The sequence below is a fragment of the Marmota flaviventris genome, chromosome 18 (genome assembly GCF_047511675.1).
Source record: "Marmota flaviventris isolate mMarFla1 chromosome 18, mMarFla1.hap1, whole genome shotgun sequence".
Lineage (NCBI taxonomy): Eukaryota > Metazoa > Chordata > Mammalia > Rodentia > Sciuridae > Marmota > Marmota flaviventris.
The window spans coordinates 3,558,870-3,579,042 of record NC_092515.1 but is presented as its reverse complement, the minus strand read 5'-3'; the positions used below and the strand labels follow the sequence as shown (position 1 = coordinate 3,579,042).

The 20,173-nt window shown below is 44.4% G+C and overlaps 2 protein-coding genes across 2 annotated transcripts; one reads left to right on the top strand and one right to left on the bottom strand.

Moving 5' to 3' along the window:
- Positions 1-1,341: 1,341 nt before the first annotated feature.
- Positions 1,342-6,149, top strand: LOC114083996 (protein FAM90A27P-like). Its single transcript, XM_027925200.2, has 7 exons — positions 1,342-1,413; positions 1,819-1,991; positions 3,029-3,206; positions 3,628-3,821; positions 4,274-4,382; positions 5,362-5,532; positions 5,649-6,149. Exons 1-7 carry the CDS (start codon positions 1,342-1,344, stop codon positions 6,147-6,149), a joined length of 1,398 nt encoding a protein of 465 aa, XP_027781001.2.
- A 3,121-nt stretch (positions 6,150-9,270) lies between these two features.
- LOC114083997 (vomeronasal type-1 receptor 4-like) lies at positions 9,271-12,855 on the bottom strand. The gene is made up of 2 exons (XM_027925199.2): positions 11,929-12,855; positions 9,271-9,522 (listed from the first exon to the last, which is right to left on the bottom strand). The coding sequence occupies exons 1-2, from the start codon at positions 12,853-12,855 to the stop codon at positions 9,271-9,273; spliced, it is 1,179 nt and encodes a 392-aa protein (XP_027781000.2).
- Positions 12,856-20,173: the final 7,318 nt, after the last annotated feature.

The following is a 20,173-nucleotide window of genomic DNA, read 5'->3' as shown; positions in this document are numbered from 1 at the left end:
GCTGAGCCTACCTTTACATTTTAGAACATGGTCATTTAGATGAAGACTTGCCCCTGAATGCAGGATTTACACTGCTGATAAAGATGTCCACAAAACGCTTTATATTTAATTTTACTGAGACTTTATGATATCTATTTGAATTTCATTGTTTATTTCAAGCTACTCGATTTCAGGAATTTCATTGAATGTGTTTCATAAGTTACGACATATTTAACATTACAATGGAGTGACATGGCTTAGCCTTATTTAATTTTGTCTGATTTTTTTTTAATTTTTTATTATTTTTGGTACTGGGATTGAACCCACGGGCACTTAACCACTGAGTCACAACCTAAGCCCTATTTTATATTTTGTTTAGAGATTGGGTCTCACTGAGTTGCTAAGTGGTTCAGTTTTGCTGATGCTGGCTTTGAACTCACTATCCTTCTACCTCAGCCTCTGGAGCCACTAAGATTACAGGTGTGTGCCATCAGGCCATGCTAATTTTGTCAAATTATAACCAAGGGGAATACAGACTGAAAACATCCAGTTTTCTTTCTTTCTTTTTTTTCCTTTTTGTTTACTGGGGGATCCTCCTGCCTCAGACTCCCTAGCCCCTGGGATTACAGGCGTCTGGCACCATGCCTGACTACTTTTCCAGTTTTCTAATATAGCTAATCTTGTGATGTGATTACATTCCAACAAATCTACGGTAAATTGAATATAGCATAAGGCAAATATTTATTCAAAGCCTTCAACCTACAGAGCCTGGTGCTTAGTCATGCCCACCTTCAATGTGCTCAGAATACTTAAAGAAGCCTATTCCCCACACATGTTGACCATCTCCTGTCATTTACTGAATGCTGGTGTCCAACAAACACTGGTAGGATGGTGCACTGTGGAGTGCCCATTGGTTACCTCGTGGTTGTGTGGCTATCTGGGAGTTGCAAATGGCTGGCACCACTGCCCAGCATCGTCAGAGAGTATCCTGCCAAGTATTGTTAGTCTGGGTAAAAAGCAAAGTTTAAAATGCAAAGGTTTGTATAGTACAGATTCCACTTTTGCACCATCATAAGGTATGAAACGTGCTGCCTTAAGCTTGCAAGTTGGTGGCTATCAGTGTATCGAATTGTCTTTGAAGCCAATGACATGACAATTTTCCTAGGCATTGTATGATGTGGTATGAGGGTCTCTGCATTCCCCTTGTGTAAAGCAGGGTAGGTTTAGTAAGCAGACTTGCTTCCTGGGAATGACAGAATCCTCAGTGCCTCTGTGTGCGGGAGAATCCAGGGATGTGGGGAACTCAGGGTCTCATTTTCTCTCCTCTAGGGAAACAGAACCCCTTGGGAAGGATCAGCACCAATGGATCCCAACACCCTCTCCATGGAACAGGGGAGGCAGTTCTTAAAGCAGTGTGGGATCCCACAAAGAGACGTAAGTGTGCGAGACCTTGGGGCTAGTGAGAGGCTGGGGAAGGGGTGGAGTCGAAGAGAGAGTCCATTCTGAGGCAGGCTCTCTGCCTGGGCTGGGGGTGGGTGTTCATGGTTTAAAAACTTCAAACACCTGAGTGCTGGCCAGTTAGAATGTGCAGGCACCAACAGGATGGACACAGGTGCATGCAACTGCTGTGGAATATCAGCCTTGTCCTTGTACTCTCAGGTGGTGCCCTTTGGTGCCACGTAAAGGTCATGATCCACCTCGTGGTGGGCTGTGGACTAAAGAGACTTTAATTGATTACATATCATTAGAACTAAAGGAACCAGGAGCTCATTCATCTCTTTATCCCAAGACCTCTTCCTGCCTAGAGAACTTGAACTATATCTTGATTCTCTTCATCAGATCGATGTATTGAAAGAGAAATGGATGATTGTCGCCTCTGTGGAAGTTCTGCTGAGATTCCCCCTGAGGCCAGGAGAGGACCCAGCAGCCCGCTGTGTCACCAGTGGAAAATACCAGCCTTTGGTGGACAGGCCCCGCACGATCTCACATAGAGGAGGAGACCAGAAGAAAGGGTAGGTCCAGCGTCAGGAGTACTGTGGGAACAGGCTGGGGGTGCCCAGGTGTGGACAGCAGATTTCTGCCTGAACTCTCTTGGGGGTGTCTGTCCTGCGTGTTGCTAACTCTAACACAGCTTACATTTGAGTTGCCTAGGGGTAAGTTTGCACCTATTGTTGGCTTGCTCAGGTACCCTGAGTTTGCTTGTCCTGGTGTGGCGTTGTGCCATCTTCCCCGTGGACCCTGCCGTGTGCTTATGGGGTCTCTGTGAAACATCCCAAAGTGCTCATGAGCTTACATATCAGAGCTTTGAAATGCTTTGTCATTGCATCTGGCTGGTTTTCTGATTAAGAAATTATTTTGTAAAACCAGTGGGTTTTCTGGCCAGATGAAGTTTTGCACGCCTATAATCCCAGTGGCTTGGGAGGCTGAGGCGGGAGGATGTCAAATTCAAACCCAGCCTCAGCAAAAGCAAGGCACTAAGTAACTCAGTGAGACCCTGTCTCTAAATCAAATACAAAATAGGCTTGGGGGTGTGGCTCAGTGGTAGAGTGCCTCTGAGTTCAGTCCCCAGTACCAAAAATTCAACAAAGAAACAAGGAAATAAACAACAAAAGAAAAATAAAACAAAACAAAACAAATAAAATAAATAAAAACCAAAATAACACTGTTGGGTTTTCTGCTTTTTTGCATATAATTGGGAAAACCCAGTAGTTATTGGCTTCTTGTCTACTGGCTTTGATAAATATTGTTTGAGACTTTCATCCTATAGTAAGAGGCTGGGCAGAAACTCAGAGCCTAGAACACTTTCCTGCCAAGGGTGCACATGGCATTTTGCCCTCTGTAAGTCAGTGGGCTTCTCTCAGGCAGCGTCTCCTTTAGGGAGCTGGTCGATGCTGGCAGAGGATCACAGAATGGGACCTTAATTCTGAGAATACCAGATTGTGGTGGGTGTGACTTGGTGTCAGTTAGTCCCTCCCCTCTGGAGTTGGGTGTAGGCTGGACATTTTTCTTGTGTTTGTATAATTTTGAAAAATTCTTTTATTATCACCAGGAAATCTAACAATCAATTAATGAACAAGACTGAGCAGAAGCCCAGGGCTGTGACACCTGTGTCAGGTGTTTACACACATCTTCCACCTCAAGGAGCTGTTAAAGATAAGAACCTGAAGAAGCGACAGAGGGGAGCAGAGGGGCAATGGGCTCGCCCACCAGAGGAGGAGGACACTGTGGTAAGTGTAGGGTTGGAACTTAGGAGAAGGGGGTTCTGCATGGACCCCAGAGAGCGGGTCTCCAGAGGGCCCTCTGTGTCTGTGACGACTGCTCTGTCGTATCTCAGGGACCTGGTTTGTGCTGTCTTCATGCAGCAATTTGGCCATTCAGAGCCCCTGAGGAACAACCCCATTCCCTGTTTGGTGTCACCTCCAGCCTGGTGTCTGTGCAATGCCAAACTCTGATTTATTGGCCTCACCCTTAGACACAAAAGTCCTTCCTTCTTGGGTGCCTGACAGGTTCTGGGTAGGACCATGAGATCTTGAGTTTCCTGCAACTGTAGGCCATGTATCTAGGTTCCAAACACCCGTCCCTGCCCTGACCTCTGAAGGCTGCCTGTGGCTGCTTCCAACTCACTAGCAGGCGGTCTCTCCTCCACAGGCAACGTGCAAGGACTGCGGAGCCTCTGGGCACACTCCCCACAGCCTCAGGTGCCCAGGGAAGTGCTGTGCTCAAGCCGTTTCCTGGCAGCCCTTGGACTCAAATAAGGACAAGGAAAACCTGAAGCCAAGGAAGCCCCAGCCCCTGAGAGGCCAGGATGATGTAGTCAGGAGAGAGAAGGATCCAGGGCAAAGGTGAGGATGCTGCAGAATCAGAATGGCCTTTGCACCCTCAGTATCTCCCCCTCCCTCTTCTGTGCCTCCATCTGTGAGCACAGACAGGGACATGCCAGAGGGACAGGCCAGTGCTGCACATCTTGGGGCCACACCCAGAGCACACTGTGGGGCTGAGAAGCCCTGGTGTGTGGGGACTTGGAATGCTGCTCAGAGCAGGCAGAGCCGCAGTGGGGTCTAGTGAAATTATGGAGTTCAGAAGTTCAGGGGAGAGGGGGATTCCTGGAAGTGGGAGCTGCTTCTGGGATAAGGGAAGGTGCAACATCAGATAAGAAGTGCACAGGGGCTGTCCTGCCTCCCTCGTCCCCACACTAGGGCTGGGACCGAGCTCTGGAATTGCCTTTGGCTCCTCATCCTTGGTGTGGACAGGAGGTCAGGCATGTCAGATAAGGTTCTCGGGATCTGTTCTGCAGGCAGGAGGAGCAGCAGAGGAAGGCTCTGCCCCAGAGACTTCCCAAGAGGTCCTCAGAGGAGATGGCGAGGATCCGGAGGGCAACTGTAGGATCTCCTGTCCCCATGAGGGTGAGTCTGCTCTCACAACCGGGTGCCCTGATTGGCTCTCTTCTATGCCCCTAGTAGGGTTACGTTGCAACTGAGGGTGGCCTGCAGGATGTCCTGCATATGCAGACTCCTTCCTCCCTCCCTTCCTCCCCTGCTCCTTCTTTCTCTTTTCCCTCCTCCTCCTTGTTCTCCTTTCCTCCACCTTCCTTTCATTCCTCACCTCTTCATTCATTTTTTTCAGGACCAGGGACTGAACCCAGGTGTGTTTAACCACTGGGCCACATCCCCAGATCTTTTTATTTATTTATTTATTTATTTATTTGAGTCAGGGTCTTGCTAAGTTGCTTGGGGCCTTGCTAAATTGCTGACTCTGTCCTTTAACTTGGGATCCTCCTGCCTCAGCCTCCCCATCCACTGGGGTACAGGTGTGCACCACTGTGCCTCACTTTATATTTCTTTATTTGGATATTTTATGCTTTTTTTTTTTCCAAGCTGACTCCCAATGAAAGGGGAAAAAATTTGTGCACCTCATGTTTTTGTCACACGACCCTGTTATGTATATCTACAGGCATTTCGTACACTTTTGATAAAAATCCCAAATCGCCCTTCAGAAGAGTTTTTTCCATTGTACTCTCCATATTGTGGAGAAAAAGGCTCCTTTTCTTGATCTTAAAAACGGAATATGTGATGAAACTTAATTGATAGTCAAAAGAGTAATATCTGATGGGGAAGAAATCAAATTGTTAGGCCATAAAACCAAACCAAATCCAAACAGAAAAACAGCCCAGATTAGTATTGGGCTTTTTAAATCCCTGATTTAGATGAAACCCTAATGTCCCTGTTGTCTTATTTATTATACTGGTGGGCATTTTCCTTCTTCCTAAACTGCTAGCTATTTTCACATAGTTTCTGTTAAATGCCTGGGAAATATGGTGGCACTTTCCATAGGGAGATAATTTTGAATCCTGAGGTGTCTGATTTGAGCATCCCTGTCCCACAGAAACCTTGCAGGCCGCTGCCTGTCCTAGCACCTAAGAGGAGACATGCCCCGGACCCCGTTCTCAGAGGCCCTCCGGCTGGGAAGACAGCTGATATGAGATCATTAGGCCCTGCATGGTCTCACAACAAGAATCCCCAGCTGAGCAGCAGTGGAGCAGCCCAGGGACGTGAGGTGGGTGTCCCTGTCTGCCCCCGCCCTGCTGTCAGCTCCACGCCCACAACTACAGGGTCTGCTCTTTGCCCCATGATGTAGCTCAGCCTGACCCTGGTCCTGTCTTTGACCTCTAGGCACACAGGAAACATCCTGCCGGGGATTCACAGTTGCGTTCCAGGCCGGTGAACAGTGTGGTCAGAAGCAAACCTAAGAAACTGAAGTCCTTCCAGAGTCCCCAGGTGATTCCTCCAGCTACCCCAAGTACAAGTGGATTGGCACCCAAACAAGCACCCAAGGCGACCACTAAGGCTCCAAGCTGGAAGCCCACTGTGGACCTGCAGCCTCTGCTCTTCTCACCTGGCCTGAGCCCAGTACAGGGTGGTACTGTCTTCCTGCCTCTAATGTCCAGCCCCATTCAGGGGAAACCCAAGGAAAGTGGCTCCATGAGAAGGCACAAGGGTCAGCCCAGCCCCAGGCTCAGCCTGGCTCTCACAGGCATTCCTTCTGTGAAGTCCCCTCTGGCTGCCCCCCGCCCTCATGTCTGGAAGGAGCCTGAGGAACTGGCTCCCTGTGTCCCAAGGAGTGTCCTCCATGAGGACCTTCTGGTGTCTTCCTCCTCTGAGGACAGTGACTAGGAGTGAGACCCCTACATGGTGGAGAAGACTCAGTCCTCAGCCTCCTAGGAACTGGAAGTGACTGAAAGGTGGAGGAGGGTTAAGAGGCTGGGAACAGCCCTGTGCCATGAATGGCACTTCCCAGGCTGTGATGTGTGTACCCAGAGTGGACCTGACATTACCTGGGGATCAGTGGATAACTGCCGATCATTTGGCCAGTTGGAGCCCATTTATATGGGGCTTATGAAAATGTCATAAAATCCTTTGAAAATTAGACATAATAGGATGAAACCCTGAGTGAACCCAAGGAATGATGTCACAACATCATGTCAATAGAAAGTTATGAAATTCATCTGTGCATGCACCCACCTGGCTGAGATCAGAGACACTGCGCCCCAGGCCTGTCATTGGGTGGGGGAGAGCTGTGTGTCTTTTCAACAGTGGCACCTGGAGTCTTCACCTTCTGACTCTGACTGAGTGCCTCCGCTGGGAACTCTCACTGCCTTCAGCACATGGGGAATATGCTCTTCTTTCTTGGGGACTTTTGTTTTGTAGGTGACTTCATTGAAAGATTTGAACTGTTCAGCTCTGTGCCCAATGAATGGATCCAGAGTCCTGAAGAGGGCCATGGCTCACTAGCACTTATGAAGTTTGTTTTGCACTGAATTCTATGAGATAGGCCTGGTGTCTGAGCTCATTTAGGAAGTGCAGATAGTGATCTATCTCCCTGTTGAGATATTGAAGTATGTAACCTGCTTAGATAATGAGTGGCGCATGGTAAATAATAGTGTGTCACTGTGATTATCATACTTGTCTGAATTTAGATTAGTATCTTACTTATGAGGGAATTTTCCCTTTGGCTTGGTCCCCGTTGTCATTAAATGTCACTCTAAAATTGTGTTGGGTTGACTTCTCTCAATATTTGTCCATTTTCTGACCTAGGACACATTGATATTTCCTCATCACTTCAAGCTCATCTCTTTTTTTTAGACTGACAAATAAACCAATTGTATCTTTGACAACTTGTAAAAGAATATGTCATATTTTTTAATAATGCATCAAAATAGTTTCCTTTTCATGTCTCATAACCATGAATACTTTAAAGTTGTGCTGAGTATGAGTATTTGTGATACTTACACAAATTGTGGTGTGTGAGGGAAAGTCTAGCTTGTGGTGGGCAAGTCATGTAGTGAGGCAGGCAGGCTGGACTTTGTTGTCTGCATTCAGTTGACGGAAGGAAGAGCTGTGGCCAGAACATATTGAAAACTTTCTATAACTTTCCCCATGAGGCTCATGGACTCCCTCAATTGTATCTAGGAGTTTTAAGGGTGCATAGACTCCATTTTAAAAACCCCTGGACCAGCTGGGCTTGCTTTCTTGTAAATGTTAGCTTTTCTTTGTAATTAACATGTAATGGCTGGATACAAAGATGGGTCACTCCTATGTGTTTTAATCACCAAATTTCTTTACTTGAGTAAAGAGGACCTTGGTATATATGCCACACACCTGATCCCTCCAGCATCAGCAGCTGCTGCTCTGAGTCAGTATCTGCATTTTAATACCCACCCAGGTGTTTCAGGTGGAGTAAGGGTGTCAGTAGAGGGAAAATAGCCTGGTTCCTCTTGTGGCTGTGTCCGAGTCCACCTCATGAGCTGTAATAACTGCTCAGGACTGGGTCCCAACCCAAGATGCTCCTTTCCTCAGTCTGGCGGGAGGCTTGCTCTAAAACACCTGGTCCTGGTGCATCAGAAGTGGACCCTGGAGGGAAGAGGGAAGCAGGCAGACCCGAACTGGCCCAGAGTACAGTTCCCTGGGACTCTCTGACACAAGAGAGGGAGGGAGAATAAGAGGACCCTGCATGAGGGTCACAAGGAGGGTGCACATAATGGTCAGCACCAAGGTGACTTCATCCTCAAGGTCTGTACCTGGTTTATCCCCAGCCGGCATCAAAGTCCTTGGGCACATTCCTGGCCCCCAGGACACCCAAGTCCAATCTTAGAACTACACAAACCACTCTACTGCTATTGTTCATGAAAAACTATGGGGGAAACAGACCGGGGTTTCTCTGGGCACATGGTGGTGTGACCCTAGATAGCTGCTGTCAGGTCATGCCCAATCCACCTGGACCAGGAGTGTTCACCTCCTCCCCTAGATAATTCTATCCTGCAGTGAAGGTTAAGAAACCTGGGGGAGGAAAGCAGAGGTGGTGCTTTGTCACCCTCCCTTCTCCTTTCTCGGTTTGAAGGAAACAGTCCTGAATCAATAAAAGGCAGAGGGGATTCTCTAGGGTGGGATTTCAGTGGCAGGACCAAAGCCCAAGTCCTATTTCTGCCTTGGGGACTTTGTTGTCTTTCTAGGACTTCGTCCTAAAAAGTGAGAAGATTGGAGAATCTAGGCTGCCTCCTGGTGGGTGGTCCACAGCCAATGAACAGAAAGTGGTCAATAAAGAAAAGGCAGAACTGCTCAAGTGGGCTTCCACCAGCGATGTCCAAATATACCACACATGAGAGCCATTTCTTCAACTCTGGGCTGCCTACGATGCTGTCAAGGTTTTCCCTGACCCAGAAGCAACAGTCCAGGGACACCCACTGGGGAATGTAGAAGGACCACAGGGCAGAGCCTCAGCATTGCAGGGCCTCAGGGAGTCCTCTCAGCCCATGTACCCAGACTGGCATGGCCGGTTGGAGAATCCTTGGAGCATATGGAATCATGAGCTTCCAAACACCATGAGGCTTTGGTAATGGGAAGTTCAGAATCACAGTCTTCTGCATTAGGCCAGATCCAGGAATCTGTGATGCTAATTATTTCCAGGGTGTTTGGAGGTAATCAAGAAGCAAATCTTATGGAAACCTCATAAAGGAATCTTGAATGGGAGTTGCATTCGGTGTGAGTTTTGTGAGTGTGTGTGTATCATGGTGTTTCACCATCCTGCAGTCCTCTCCCTATCTGTGTGCAGCTGGTTGATGGGACAAATTCAGGAGTGAATAAGTTTGTAAGCAGATATTCATCCCCTTCTCTACATTTTAAATATCTGTGAGTATGTGAATAGCATGGAAAACATACATGTGTGTCTAATTTGTTTCTGAACTATGAGCAAACAGTCAATTTATTAAACCCAAAGGACTTCGAAGTGCAGCACAGTTTACAGCAGCGTGTCAGGGTGAAGCAGGTCCCAGGCATGTTTCCAAAGTCCCCGGCTGCTCAGGGAGCTTCTGCCTCGCTTGATCAGGAAGCTCAGCAGCCCCATTGCCAGCCCCAGAATCTCACCTCTTCTGGTAGTTTCCCATCTGGAAGGCACAATCCACAGAGTTTCTTCCACAATCTTCTCTGAAGGACAGCCTTTCTCTGCCAGGATTCCTGTCAGTGCAGTGAACACCATCCACTCTGCTCCTCCCTGAAGGGCCACGGAGAAGTTTCACTCACCATGTAGCTCAGGGTGGGCCAGAGTTGTCTGCCAGGGGACCAGGTGGTCAGAGGCTAAATTTCAGCCAGAGCCTCTCTGCAAGGAGATCTGGGACATGAGGATGTTCCTTATTCCATACCTGACCTTGTAGGCTGGCAGTTGCAACAGGGACTGCACGGCACAGTCACATCTCCATACGTTCTTCCTCTGCAAATGGCAGTGTGGGGACAGAGTCACCATTTTGCAAGGCGCACTGAAGAACATCAGCAGTTGCCAGGACGTGGGGTAGGGTCTAGGACCTCATCTCTGCTCCCTAGCTTAGCTCAGGCTTCAGAAGTCTTGCTTGTTCTGTGCAGCTGGGGGAATGCACAGAATCTATGGCCCAGTTGGTGTGCGTTCTGTGAGTGTGTGTATCATGCTGTTTCATCTTCCCCTAATGTGATCCCTACCCAGACTCCAGAACACCTCCTTTTTACAGACTTTGTGTCTGATGGAGATATAGAATATTCACAGGGGTCTGGTGGCTGTTGGACTGTGGGCTCTGTTTGATGTCCCAGTGGTCAGTACTGTATGTGAGAGAAGGAGCCAGACCCTGAACTGTGTTTCTGTCAGTTTCTGTTACCTTCCCCCAGGCTGCAATATCTTTTTAAGTAGCATTAATGAAATACAAGACTGAGGAATGGAACATGTTTGTGAAAGCCTTTTATCAGTTGCTAATGACCTAAAGAACAATTATGTGTTTGTATTTATTATCTTCAAAGCAAGGGGTTTGGTGAGGGTCTTACTTAGATTTTTTTTCCAGAATTCATTTCCCATCAATTTGGACATTTGGGTTGATCTGCAAGATTTTCAGCAAAATACCTTTATGAATATGGATTTTTATCCCTTCCAGCAGGGTAGGAAGTCCAAGTGGGATAATACCCACAGAAATAGATAAACATGTTTTTTTACAGAAAGCAATGCTGAGACCAGAGGGTTTAACCAGCCGTTTCTTTAATTCATTCAGTATCAGATAAGCTGATGTACTTCCTCAGTTGAAGAGTACTTCATGGTTTCCACAGTCCTCTATGTTACCTTTGAGTAGCAAGTTTTGGTTGCATTTGTAATTAAAGAAAATATAAAATATGAGTTCTAATGAATCCTTTTGTTTTTCCCCACAAACTTATCCAATATTTGACCCAGATCTGAGATAGGATTTTGGGAATAAATGGAAAGATGCTGAATTAGCAAGGTAGTGCCCTTAAACAATTGAAATGCAAGAAAAACACCCATGAACCATTGCAACTCCTGAATGCTATGCCCTTGGCTGATCCCTTCCAAAATGGGGGGAAGCCCAGGAAAGACTTGCTCCCCAGCCCCTCTTCCAGGCAGCCCCTCAGTGCTGCCCTTCCATCCACATGGAAACCACAGCTGACATTGTGCTTCTCACTGTCAAGATAGCTCACCTTCTCTCTTGAAAGTGCATCCACTTCCTGAATAAACCTCTGTCCCTTTGTGTGGCAGGGCCTGAAACTCTCCATCACATATGCCAAGAACACTGCTGGTCCTGGGTGGAACCCCCTCCCCTCCTGGACCTCCTTGAACCCTTCTTCAGAGATCTCTCTTCTCCAGGGATAGGTCCAATCAGACACCACTCCCTCAAGTAAGAGGGACACTTCCTTGAAGACATGTAAAGGTCAATGGTGAATGATTTTGTCCTCTTTGATTTACTTTACTTTAATCTGGCCACTAGATGGCAATGTTTTAAATAAACCTTGAGATCTCTTTGTTGTGTGTGTATGTTTGCACACTTGTGAAGTTTATTTTTATGTATTTTATTAGTTCTTTTTTAGGTATTCATGACAGTCTCCTTTTAAGTGACCATCATCCCTCTAACTGCCATGTAGAGAATGCTTATTTGCTTGCGTTGTCTTTAATCTCTGAAACTGACCTTTCCCTGATAGGAGCTCAATGGTATTTATTCACTATTCTGGGAAAGAAGTTATATTTTGGCCATTTTTAAGATGACCATCTTGAATTGTGTTCCTCTTTTATGGATGTTTTTCCTATAATATTAATGCTAGTAAATATAAAAAAAATTTTCAATACTGTTTAAATGACACTTCGTCAGTGAGTACTTCACAACATGGATTGTTGTATCTTCTATTATTATAACTCCACATAAGATGGGCTACCCATATGCAGACATTAATAACACTAGCATAAATATTAACATGACAATACACTATTCACAATTGCTATACATTTCAAAGTTTACTTCGAGGCAGAAACTCAAATTTTTGTCTTTTGGACTCACATGATACCACAGTTTCAAAAAATTGTGCTTCTATTCTGAGAGATATGAATGAATAAGCAAATAGCCATTGTGAACATACATTCAATTTATGTTTCTCTTACACTCTTAGGGGTTGTCATTTTCCTTGGATGGACACACTGGATCCTGCACACTCTGGAGTCATAGCTCATGAGAATGTAGGGGCTGACTGCTGGGAAGCACCTAGCGATTAGTGTGGAGGTGTTCACCAGCCACAAAATGGAATTCTTTACAAAAGCCAAGGGAATGTGTAAGGCAGAGGAGAGAGTGGACAGAGACACAAAGGCCCCCACAAGGGCAAGGATGCCTTGCGTGGCCCTGGACTCAGGGGAAGATCTGGGGGAGACATTGCTCCTGAGAACATGTTGCATCCGCTGTTTGTGTCTATAGAGGATGAAAACCACAGTTCCGCTGGCCCAGAGCATGAGCCCCACACAGAAAACATCCCGGACTAATGCCAACAATAGGTAGACTGTGCCTGGGACTTTGTCCTGAAAGACAGCAGAACAGTGCCCGTAGTCCCTTCTGTTGGTGTTATTTCTGCTGCTCTCTCTGCCAGTCACATGGACAGGTACCAGGATACTCAGCATCATGTTCAGAACCCAGCAGATGGTGAGGAAGGTGCCCTTGTACCTGGGAACTCTCACCTTCAGCTCTGCCCACCTGGAGTCCCTGGGGCTGATGGTGATGGCCTGGAAGACACTCAGGAGGCAGGTGGTGCCAATGGACACATCTCTGCCCAGTTTGTGTAGATAGAAAAGAAGTTTGCAGCCAATGTCACTGTGCAGCTCTCGTAACCCCCAAGCTGCCATTGTTTCAGGAATTCCTTTAGAGAGAAGGACCAAGGTGTTGGCTACATTCAGGTGCATGAGAATCACATCCAGGGACTTGTACCTGCTTGTTGTGCAGTAAAGGAAGAGGTATTGATAAAGAAGAGAGACATTGCCTAGAACGCCAACTACCGTCTGTGACAAAAACACCATTTCTATTGCCAGATCCCTGGTGGCCATCCTGTCAGCTCCCAGTGACCGATGTTCATCTTCTGAGCCAGAGATTCCTGCATGGGAATATTAGGATTGGCTACATATGCATTGCAGTCCAATATCCTACACTTAGGTCCCACCTAGAATATTTACTTAAACATTTTTAAACAAACAAGGTGTATTCAGTGTTGAAATTACAATTTGTAAGAATTCTCTTAGAACAGGGGCCAGTACCACAAAGAATGCAGAAGTAGAAGGTCTTGTGTTCATCATACTCCACGAAGCTGGTGACCCTGTTATTTTCATTGTAAAAGTGAGCAACACTTAAGCAATTGAAGGGGGCTTGTATGTCTAAATTCAAACCTTTTCTATGTCAATGTGCTATTTTGAACCTGGCTGTGCTGGGAACATGGGAATGCTCTTCAACACTGTGTTCCTCTGACCAAGCTAGTTAGCTGGGTTCCTCAAATAAAAAGGGGCATATTGAACAATTTTTATTTCATCTTACACAAGTGGTTTTCTATTTAACAACCTTAAACCAAGTTTTGAATTCTGCATCAGTGTTTATTATATAGAAAAATGACCCTTTTGAGTAAAAGTTTAGATATTTTAATCAAGTTTAAGTGCATCCGAAATATAAACTTATATAGATCCACAATTATGCCAAGTATATTCAAAGAGTACAAATGTCCATTTACAGTGAAAGGGTGATGAATGTCAGAAATGACACCTATTATGGGAATCTATATTGTCTGCTGAAACTTGGCACATGCAATAGTAATATCTTTCAAATTCTTATAGGACATAAACCAAATATCACTGATTTCACATGATACACTAATGTTATTTTAAATACATATAGGTAAAACTATAAACTACTGTGCATGATTTGTGGAAGATTTAAAAATATAAGACTCACATCCCCTGTATGTGGACACTTGAGTAAATAATAAGTTGATTTTGGACATTCGAATTGTTGGAATAGGCTTGACAATACTTTTCTTGTTTTTACTTTTCCTGTCCTTGTCTATGGGGTACACTGAGGTAATTCTCTATGAGCATAAAATGTTTCCTGGTTATTTCATGGCCTGAACATTTCCGTCTCCTTGGTGTTAACATTGTTTGTGGAGACTTTGAGATTTTCTCTCCCAGTGATTCTAAAGTGTGTGATATGATACTGGTGACCGTGCACAGGGTAATGATTTGTCAAAAATCACTTCTGTCTATCTGTGTTTGTAGAACTGTTACTCAAACTTGTTTCTTACTGGTACTCCTCATTTCTCATGTGTTACCCAGAAGCTCCTGCACAGCAAGGGAAACAAGAATTCCAGCAAAGATTCAACAAACAAAATAGAATTTTATTCTTTTTTTTTTTTTGCAGGTACTTCTTTGGACAAAGGATTAATACCCACAATGTATAAGAGACTCAACATATTCAATAAGAACAAGTCCAAATAATACAAATTAGAAATGGGCAGATATTAGGGAGATACACTTCTCAATGGTAGAAATTCAAATGGAAAACAGATTAATATCAACCAAATAGTTAATTAACATTGTTACCTGACCAGGAAATAAAGTCAAAAGCAGAATGTGAATCATATCACACAAGTTAGAATGGGTATGAACAAAAGTTAAAGATTAATAAGTGGAGAAAGGGAACTTAAGTTTTGAAGTGAGAAAACCTATCAGAACATGCATTCCCCCCCCAGTATGCCACGTGAAACCCATTCCTATAATCCGACCTTTTCCTTCAAGTCGGCTATCCTGATGGGAGCTGGGAAATAGTCTCACCCAAATCAACTGAACGTAAACAATTTCAGTAGGAAAAGATCCCTGCGTCCATGAAGCCCTTGAAGACCCCAGAACCAGGGAAGCATTCTGCTTGCTGGTTGTCCCTGGGAGGTAGATTCTGCATGAGATCAGAGGCTTGCTGGAGATTTCTTGTGTAACGTGAGCATGGAAGTGTTAAGGGCCCCCTGAGGTCACCCTGAATGTTCAAGTCGTGTCCCTGCAGGGCAGACTGCCCATCAAATTTAGCTGGAACTAAGTCCTCAGGCACATTAACCTTGGCCTGTGATTCCTACTAGGCTGAACCCCAACACCCCTGTCACTGTAGAACACAGTGAGCTACACCAGGAGCCACCAGGTGCTGGTCCAGGGCCTCTGACCCACGTCTCCTGACAGCTCAGGACCTCCTCAGGGATTCCTCCTCATGCCTGTGTGGCTTTGGTGCTGGACCCAAGTGAAACCCTGAAGACACCACGGTGCCCACATGGTCACTTACCTAGACTCCTGATCCACCTCCTTGCTTCACTTCTTCCTCTCTGATGAAAGAAAAGCGTTCACCTGGGTGCTCTGGGCTCCTGCACTTGGGCTCAGTGGACGATCACAGCAGCCAGGACTCCTGTGTCTGGAGAGAGGCAGCCAGAACCTGGCATGTGGGTTTTGGTGTGAGTGCTCCCTCCCCTCAGAAGTGCAGAGACCTTTTAAACTATAGCTTCCATGACAGGACAGGCTCCTGGGCCTGAGGATGTTTGTGAAAACCTTTTTCCCTGTTGCCAATGCCCCAGAAGCAAGGGCGAGTTCACAGTTGTCACTTCCAAAGAGCCGGCTGCAGAGTGTGGGAAGTTCTTTAATTTCCTTGATCCCTGAGGAGATAGGGCTCACGTGCTGAGAGCAGGAAACACCAGGATCTGTCACTGGAGGGACTGGCCCCTAGTTCCTGGGCCTCACTGGATTTTCTCCTCCTGTGAGACATCTTCTACTTGAGCAGGTGTTCTTTTTTAATCTTCAGGACACTGAAATGTGACATCATTTAATAAGAGCAGAGAAACCAGACCCGTCACCTGGGAAGGTTTTCAAGGTGTAAGTAAGATGATGAAGATGAGGAGAATAGTGTAATGCAGAGACCCACTGGGTTTTGCACAGCTCCTTGCTGATGTTTGGAAGTTGGTGAGCTGCTAGCTTTCTAACAAAGATTGTTTTCTACCTATGGATTTCCCTCCTGCCTAGTAGGAATAAAAATCAGACAAATCAGTTTCCATAGAAGAGTGATCATTTATTAGTGTCTCTCAAAAATGATCTCACTGGCATCAGGAGGTTGGCAGGCAGGATCTACAACTTGCTTTAGAATAAGATTTTGTCCTTGTGACTCCCAGAAACTCAAAGGCACTGAGTGCTTATCAGGAGCCTGCACATTCACTCTCTCCTGAATAGTTCAGCACAAGCCAGCTTGCTTTAGTAATCAATGAAGAAACATAAAATATGGGTGTAAATTAATCCTTCATTTTTCCCAGAATACAAATGCAACCGTTCACTACATGCCCCCATTTAGAAATTAATGATCTTCTCTGGACAGGAAGGTTACTACTCTAACCTTCCTGCATATTTACATTAACACATTGCAAACGTGTGTCCCCAACCTATGTGTAACCTGAACACTCATAGGTTTTAACATGTTCACACAGCTCACAATTGTCCTTTACCACTTTTACCCTGTGAAGGCATTGAGACACTTGGGAATGGACATGAGCCTCGGGGACCAGGCACAGAGAGCTGTTGTTGGGTCTAGAATGCCCGTAAAGTTCCATGTGTTGGAGGTTGGTGGTATTGGGAGCTGGTGGAAGTCTTAGGAACTGGGGTGCAGTGGGAGGTTCTTCAGTATCTTGGGGAGTGCCCTTGAAGGAGGTGGTGGGAACCCAGCTCCTCATCCTCTCTACTTCACTCCCACCCCTGAGCTGAGCAGTGTGTTCTGCCTCTGCTCTGTCAAGGCACCTTCTGCCTCAGCCCCTAGAGCACTGGGCCAACCACTCCAGGGCCACAGGGAACCTCTCCTCTGTGCAGCTGGCTGTCTCAGGTACTTGCGGTAGTGCTGGAAGCTGGCTGGCTCAGGCCCCCTCACATCTGTCTCCACATGGTCAGCAGGTGTGTGTGCACCTCCATCAGCTGGGATCCTGTGGAAAGAGCACTGTCTGCAGACATCTGAGTGCGTGGGATGTCGGTGTTTTTCTGTATTTTCCTCCTTCCATCTCTGCTGCCACTTGCAAAGGACCCACTTCCTCACCACATGCCACATGTAGGTACTTTAAGGAAGGCTATCTTGTCAGTCATATTCAGTGAAGTAGTAGTGTGCAAGAGTGGCCATGTGTGGGTGAGATAGAGTGAGGTGAAGCAAGGGCCCTGGAAAGGGTAGAAGCAGTGGAGAGTTTGTGGAGAGTGGTGATAGAGAATGGGGGAGCAGTGTCTGATATTGGGGTCTCTGATGACTTCATGGCTGTGGCATGCTTGGGCTGGGAAAGTTTCTGTGCAAAGGTGCAGGATGCCTAGTTGCTGTGGGAATGCCCTCCATGAGGAGGGTCTTTGAGAGAATGATCACAGCTCCTGGGCATAAGGGAACTCTCTTGCTAAAGATCCACAATGTTACACCCGCTGTGCTGCACTGGAACCTGGCAGCATAACAGAAACATTCAACAATGGACTTTCTTGAGAGCTACACAAATCTCCTAACATTGCCTTTGCAACTGTAGAATGTAACTGAGGAATGAGCTGCATAATGTTGCTAACTCTGTAACTTTCATGAATACAAAGAATAATGCTTGCATAGTCTTTAATCTGATTAATGAGACATATATAAAGAAGGGTTGCTGGTATAATTCTTCAGGCCTGATTCTCTATGGGGGGCAGCATTCCACTTGTACCCCACTTTATCTTCACATCTGAGTCCATTAGTCTTTATCCTTCTTATCCCCCTTCGCCCTTCACTGGAACTTGCCAGATTGGCGCAACTGGTGGTGGCAGTTGGATGTAAAGAATGAGAAGCTTGAGCAGAATCATAAGGATTGAACTGTCTACAAACTGCAACAAGAAGATCAGCTTTAGCATTTCCTGTTTCCAAAGGACCTGGAAGTTTGGGATGAGCTCTAATGTATCCAGTAAAGTAAGGATATTGATGTGCTTGGAGTTTTTTTTTTTTTTGGTAGGGTCAGAAATAAATGAAACAATCTTTCAGATTGCATATGCTTCTATGTGCACTCCCCTCCCACTGTGTAAGCACTGTCTCTGTAAATATTAACTGATTCATTAGCAAAATGGCTTAAAGCATTAATGAGAGCTTGAAGCTCAGCTTTTTGTGCAGATTTGTAAGAACTCAGCACCACTTCATATGAGCCAAGCTAAAGTAGCCAGTATTTCATGAACTGGAGCCATCAATAAACACAATTAGTGCCTCAGGTGTAAGGTGGAGTAGGTATAATTCTTGGAAAAATAAAAATTTGTTTCAGCAAACTGAATAAGTCTGCTATGAGGATAATGATTATCTTCTTGGCCAGGAAAATCAGCAAAAGCTATTTGCCAAGCATGTGAAGTTTGCCAAAGCCACCATTGCTGTTGAGCTGAAAAAGGCACTACAATAAGAAAAGGCTCAACTCACACTAATTGCAGAACTCTATTGCTTCCTTTAACAACAACCTGAGCAAAAAGATCATGGAATATTTTTGAAGTATTTTGAGGAGAGTGAGCAAGATGAAGCCTTTCTATAACTTCTGAATATTGCTGTATAACACTTGTAGGAGTATGAGTAGTAGCAAGCATTAAGATATCTATTTCTTTAAATTAACTCTAGTAAACTGTGTATTTTTGATAGCAGTTTCAACTTTTAATAAAGCAGCTTTTACTTTAGCAGTGAGCTGTTGAGGTGAGGCCAGAGAGGGATCTTCACACAATGTAGCAAACAAAGGTCTCAGATCAGCAGTAGATAATTGTAAGCTAGGCATTAACCAAATAATATCTCCTATTAACTTCTGAAAATCAATTTGTAAGTTTTGTGGCTGAGTCACATACCTATAATTAAGCTGTCTAAATATAAAAAGAAGAGGCCTTTTGTACTTTTAACAGATGACAGTGATGAACCCAGCCTAATTCACTGTTAAGATTGGGAGCCATATGGTCACAAAGTTATGAAAAGTTAATTTCTGTTTTACTATAAATTACTGAGATGTCTAAACTTGTTTGGAATGCCTGCCCTTGCCTTGAACTCATCCCTGCCTGGCTCTCCTTGACCCGATAACAACCCTCTCTAAAAACTTAGTAGTTCCTCATAAATCTTGGCTTCCCCTGACCAGATGACAACCCTCTCTGAAACCTTAGTGGATTCTCATAAATCCTGATGTTGGGATCTGAATTTACTCTCTACCTTGAAATATCATGTCATATAGATCATTAACCTGCCATATGCCTTTTTATTATGCTTGTCAAAATCCCGTTATCTGTAAGTTCTCAAGACACCCCCTTTTGCAACTTTTTGTGCTATAAAACCTTGTTCCTGGAGTGCTGGGGTGCTGTACTCTGGCCCAGGGTTTTGGGTGAGACAGTCCTGGCCAGCTCTTGTGTACACAATACAAACTTGCTTTATTTGATTTAAAGTTGGAGTTTGTGGTCTTTTCTTTGAGTTGTTGTTCAATAGACAGTTCTAAAGTTTACAGAGAAAATACAAAATGAAATTTAACAGAATAAAAACATATTTAGATTGTACAATACTATGAGACAATAAACAGTATATTTCTAAAATCCCCAAACTTTAGTTATATATTAAGGTTTTTTAAAATTTATTTTAAGATTGTACTAAATTTATAACAAAAATATATTTTGTGAACTTAACTTTAAATAAACTTTTGTGGTTTTATTAACGTGGAATAAGGTGAGAGGCAGAGTATGAACCCAAGTGAATTTGTCTCTTGACAAATTCTAGGTAAGGTGTTTTATTTCTGAAAATAATTTCAATCTTTTTAAAAATATTATTTTATAAGTTTTTATGTATCATTTTTTGAGTCTATGTGAATTAGTTAGCAAATTAACATTACATCTGAAATAAAAATCAAACAAAGCAAGAGAGCCTCTAACACTTATGGGAAAGATGCAAAATATGTTAACATCTCCTACTATGAACATTTAAATAAAATAGGCTTTATTTATTGTCTATGAAAATATATATTTAAGTTTAACTCTCAATGTGGAGAGTAACACAGAGTTTAATTATTTGTGACAGATTATTTTATTTAATTAAAGAGTATTAAAATCACATATATAACTTTTTATCTGAATTTGTTTTTCATAATAGACCAATGTTATAGAAAAATTTAATTTGGAAAACACCAGGTTTGTAAAATGTTATCCTAAACCTTATTTTTTAAAGACTTATATATGAATGCTTTTAGAATGCAAAGAAATCAGCTAACAGCACCATAATTACACTGGTGTTTTTATACTAACCAAGTTTAACTTTTGAAGAAAAAAAATTAGAGTCTGAAAAGTAGCATAATACTCTAATAATTTATCAGAGTTGGAC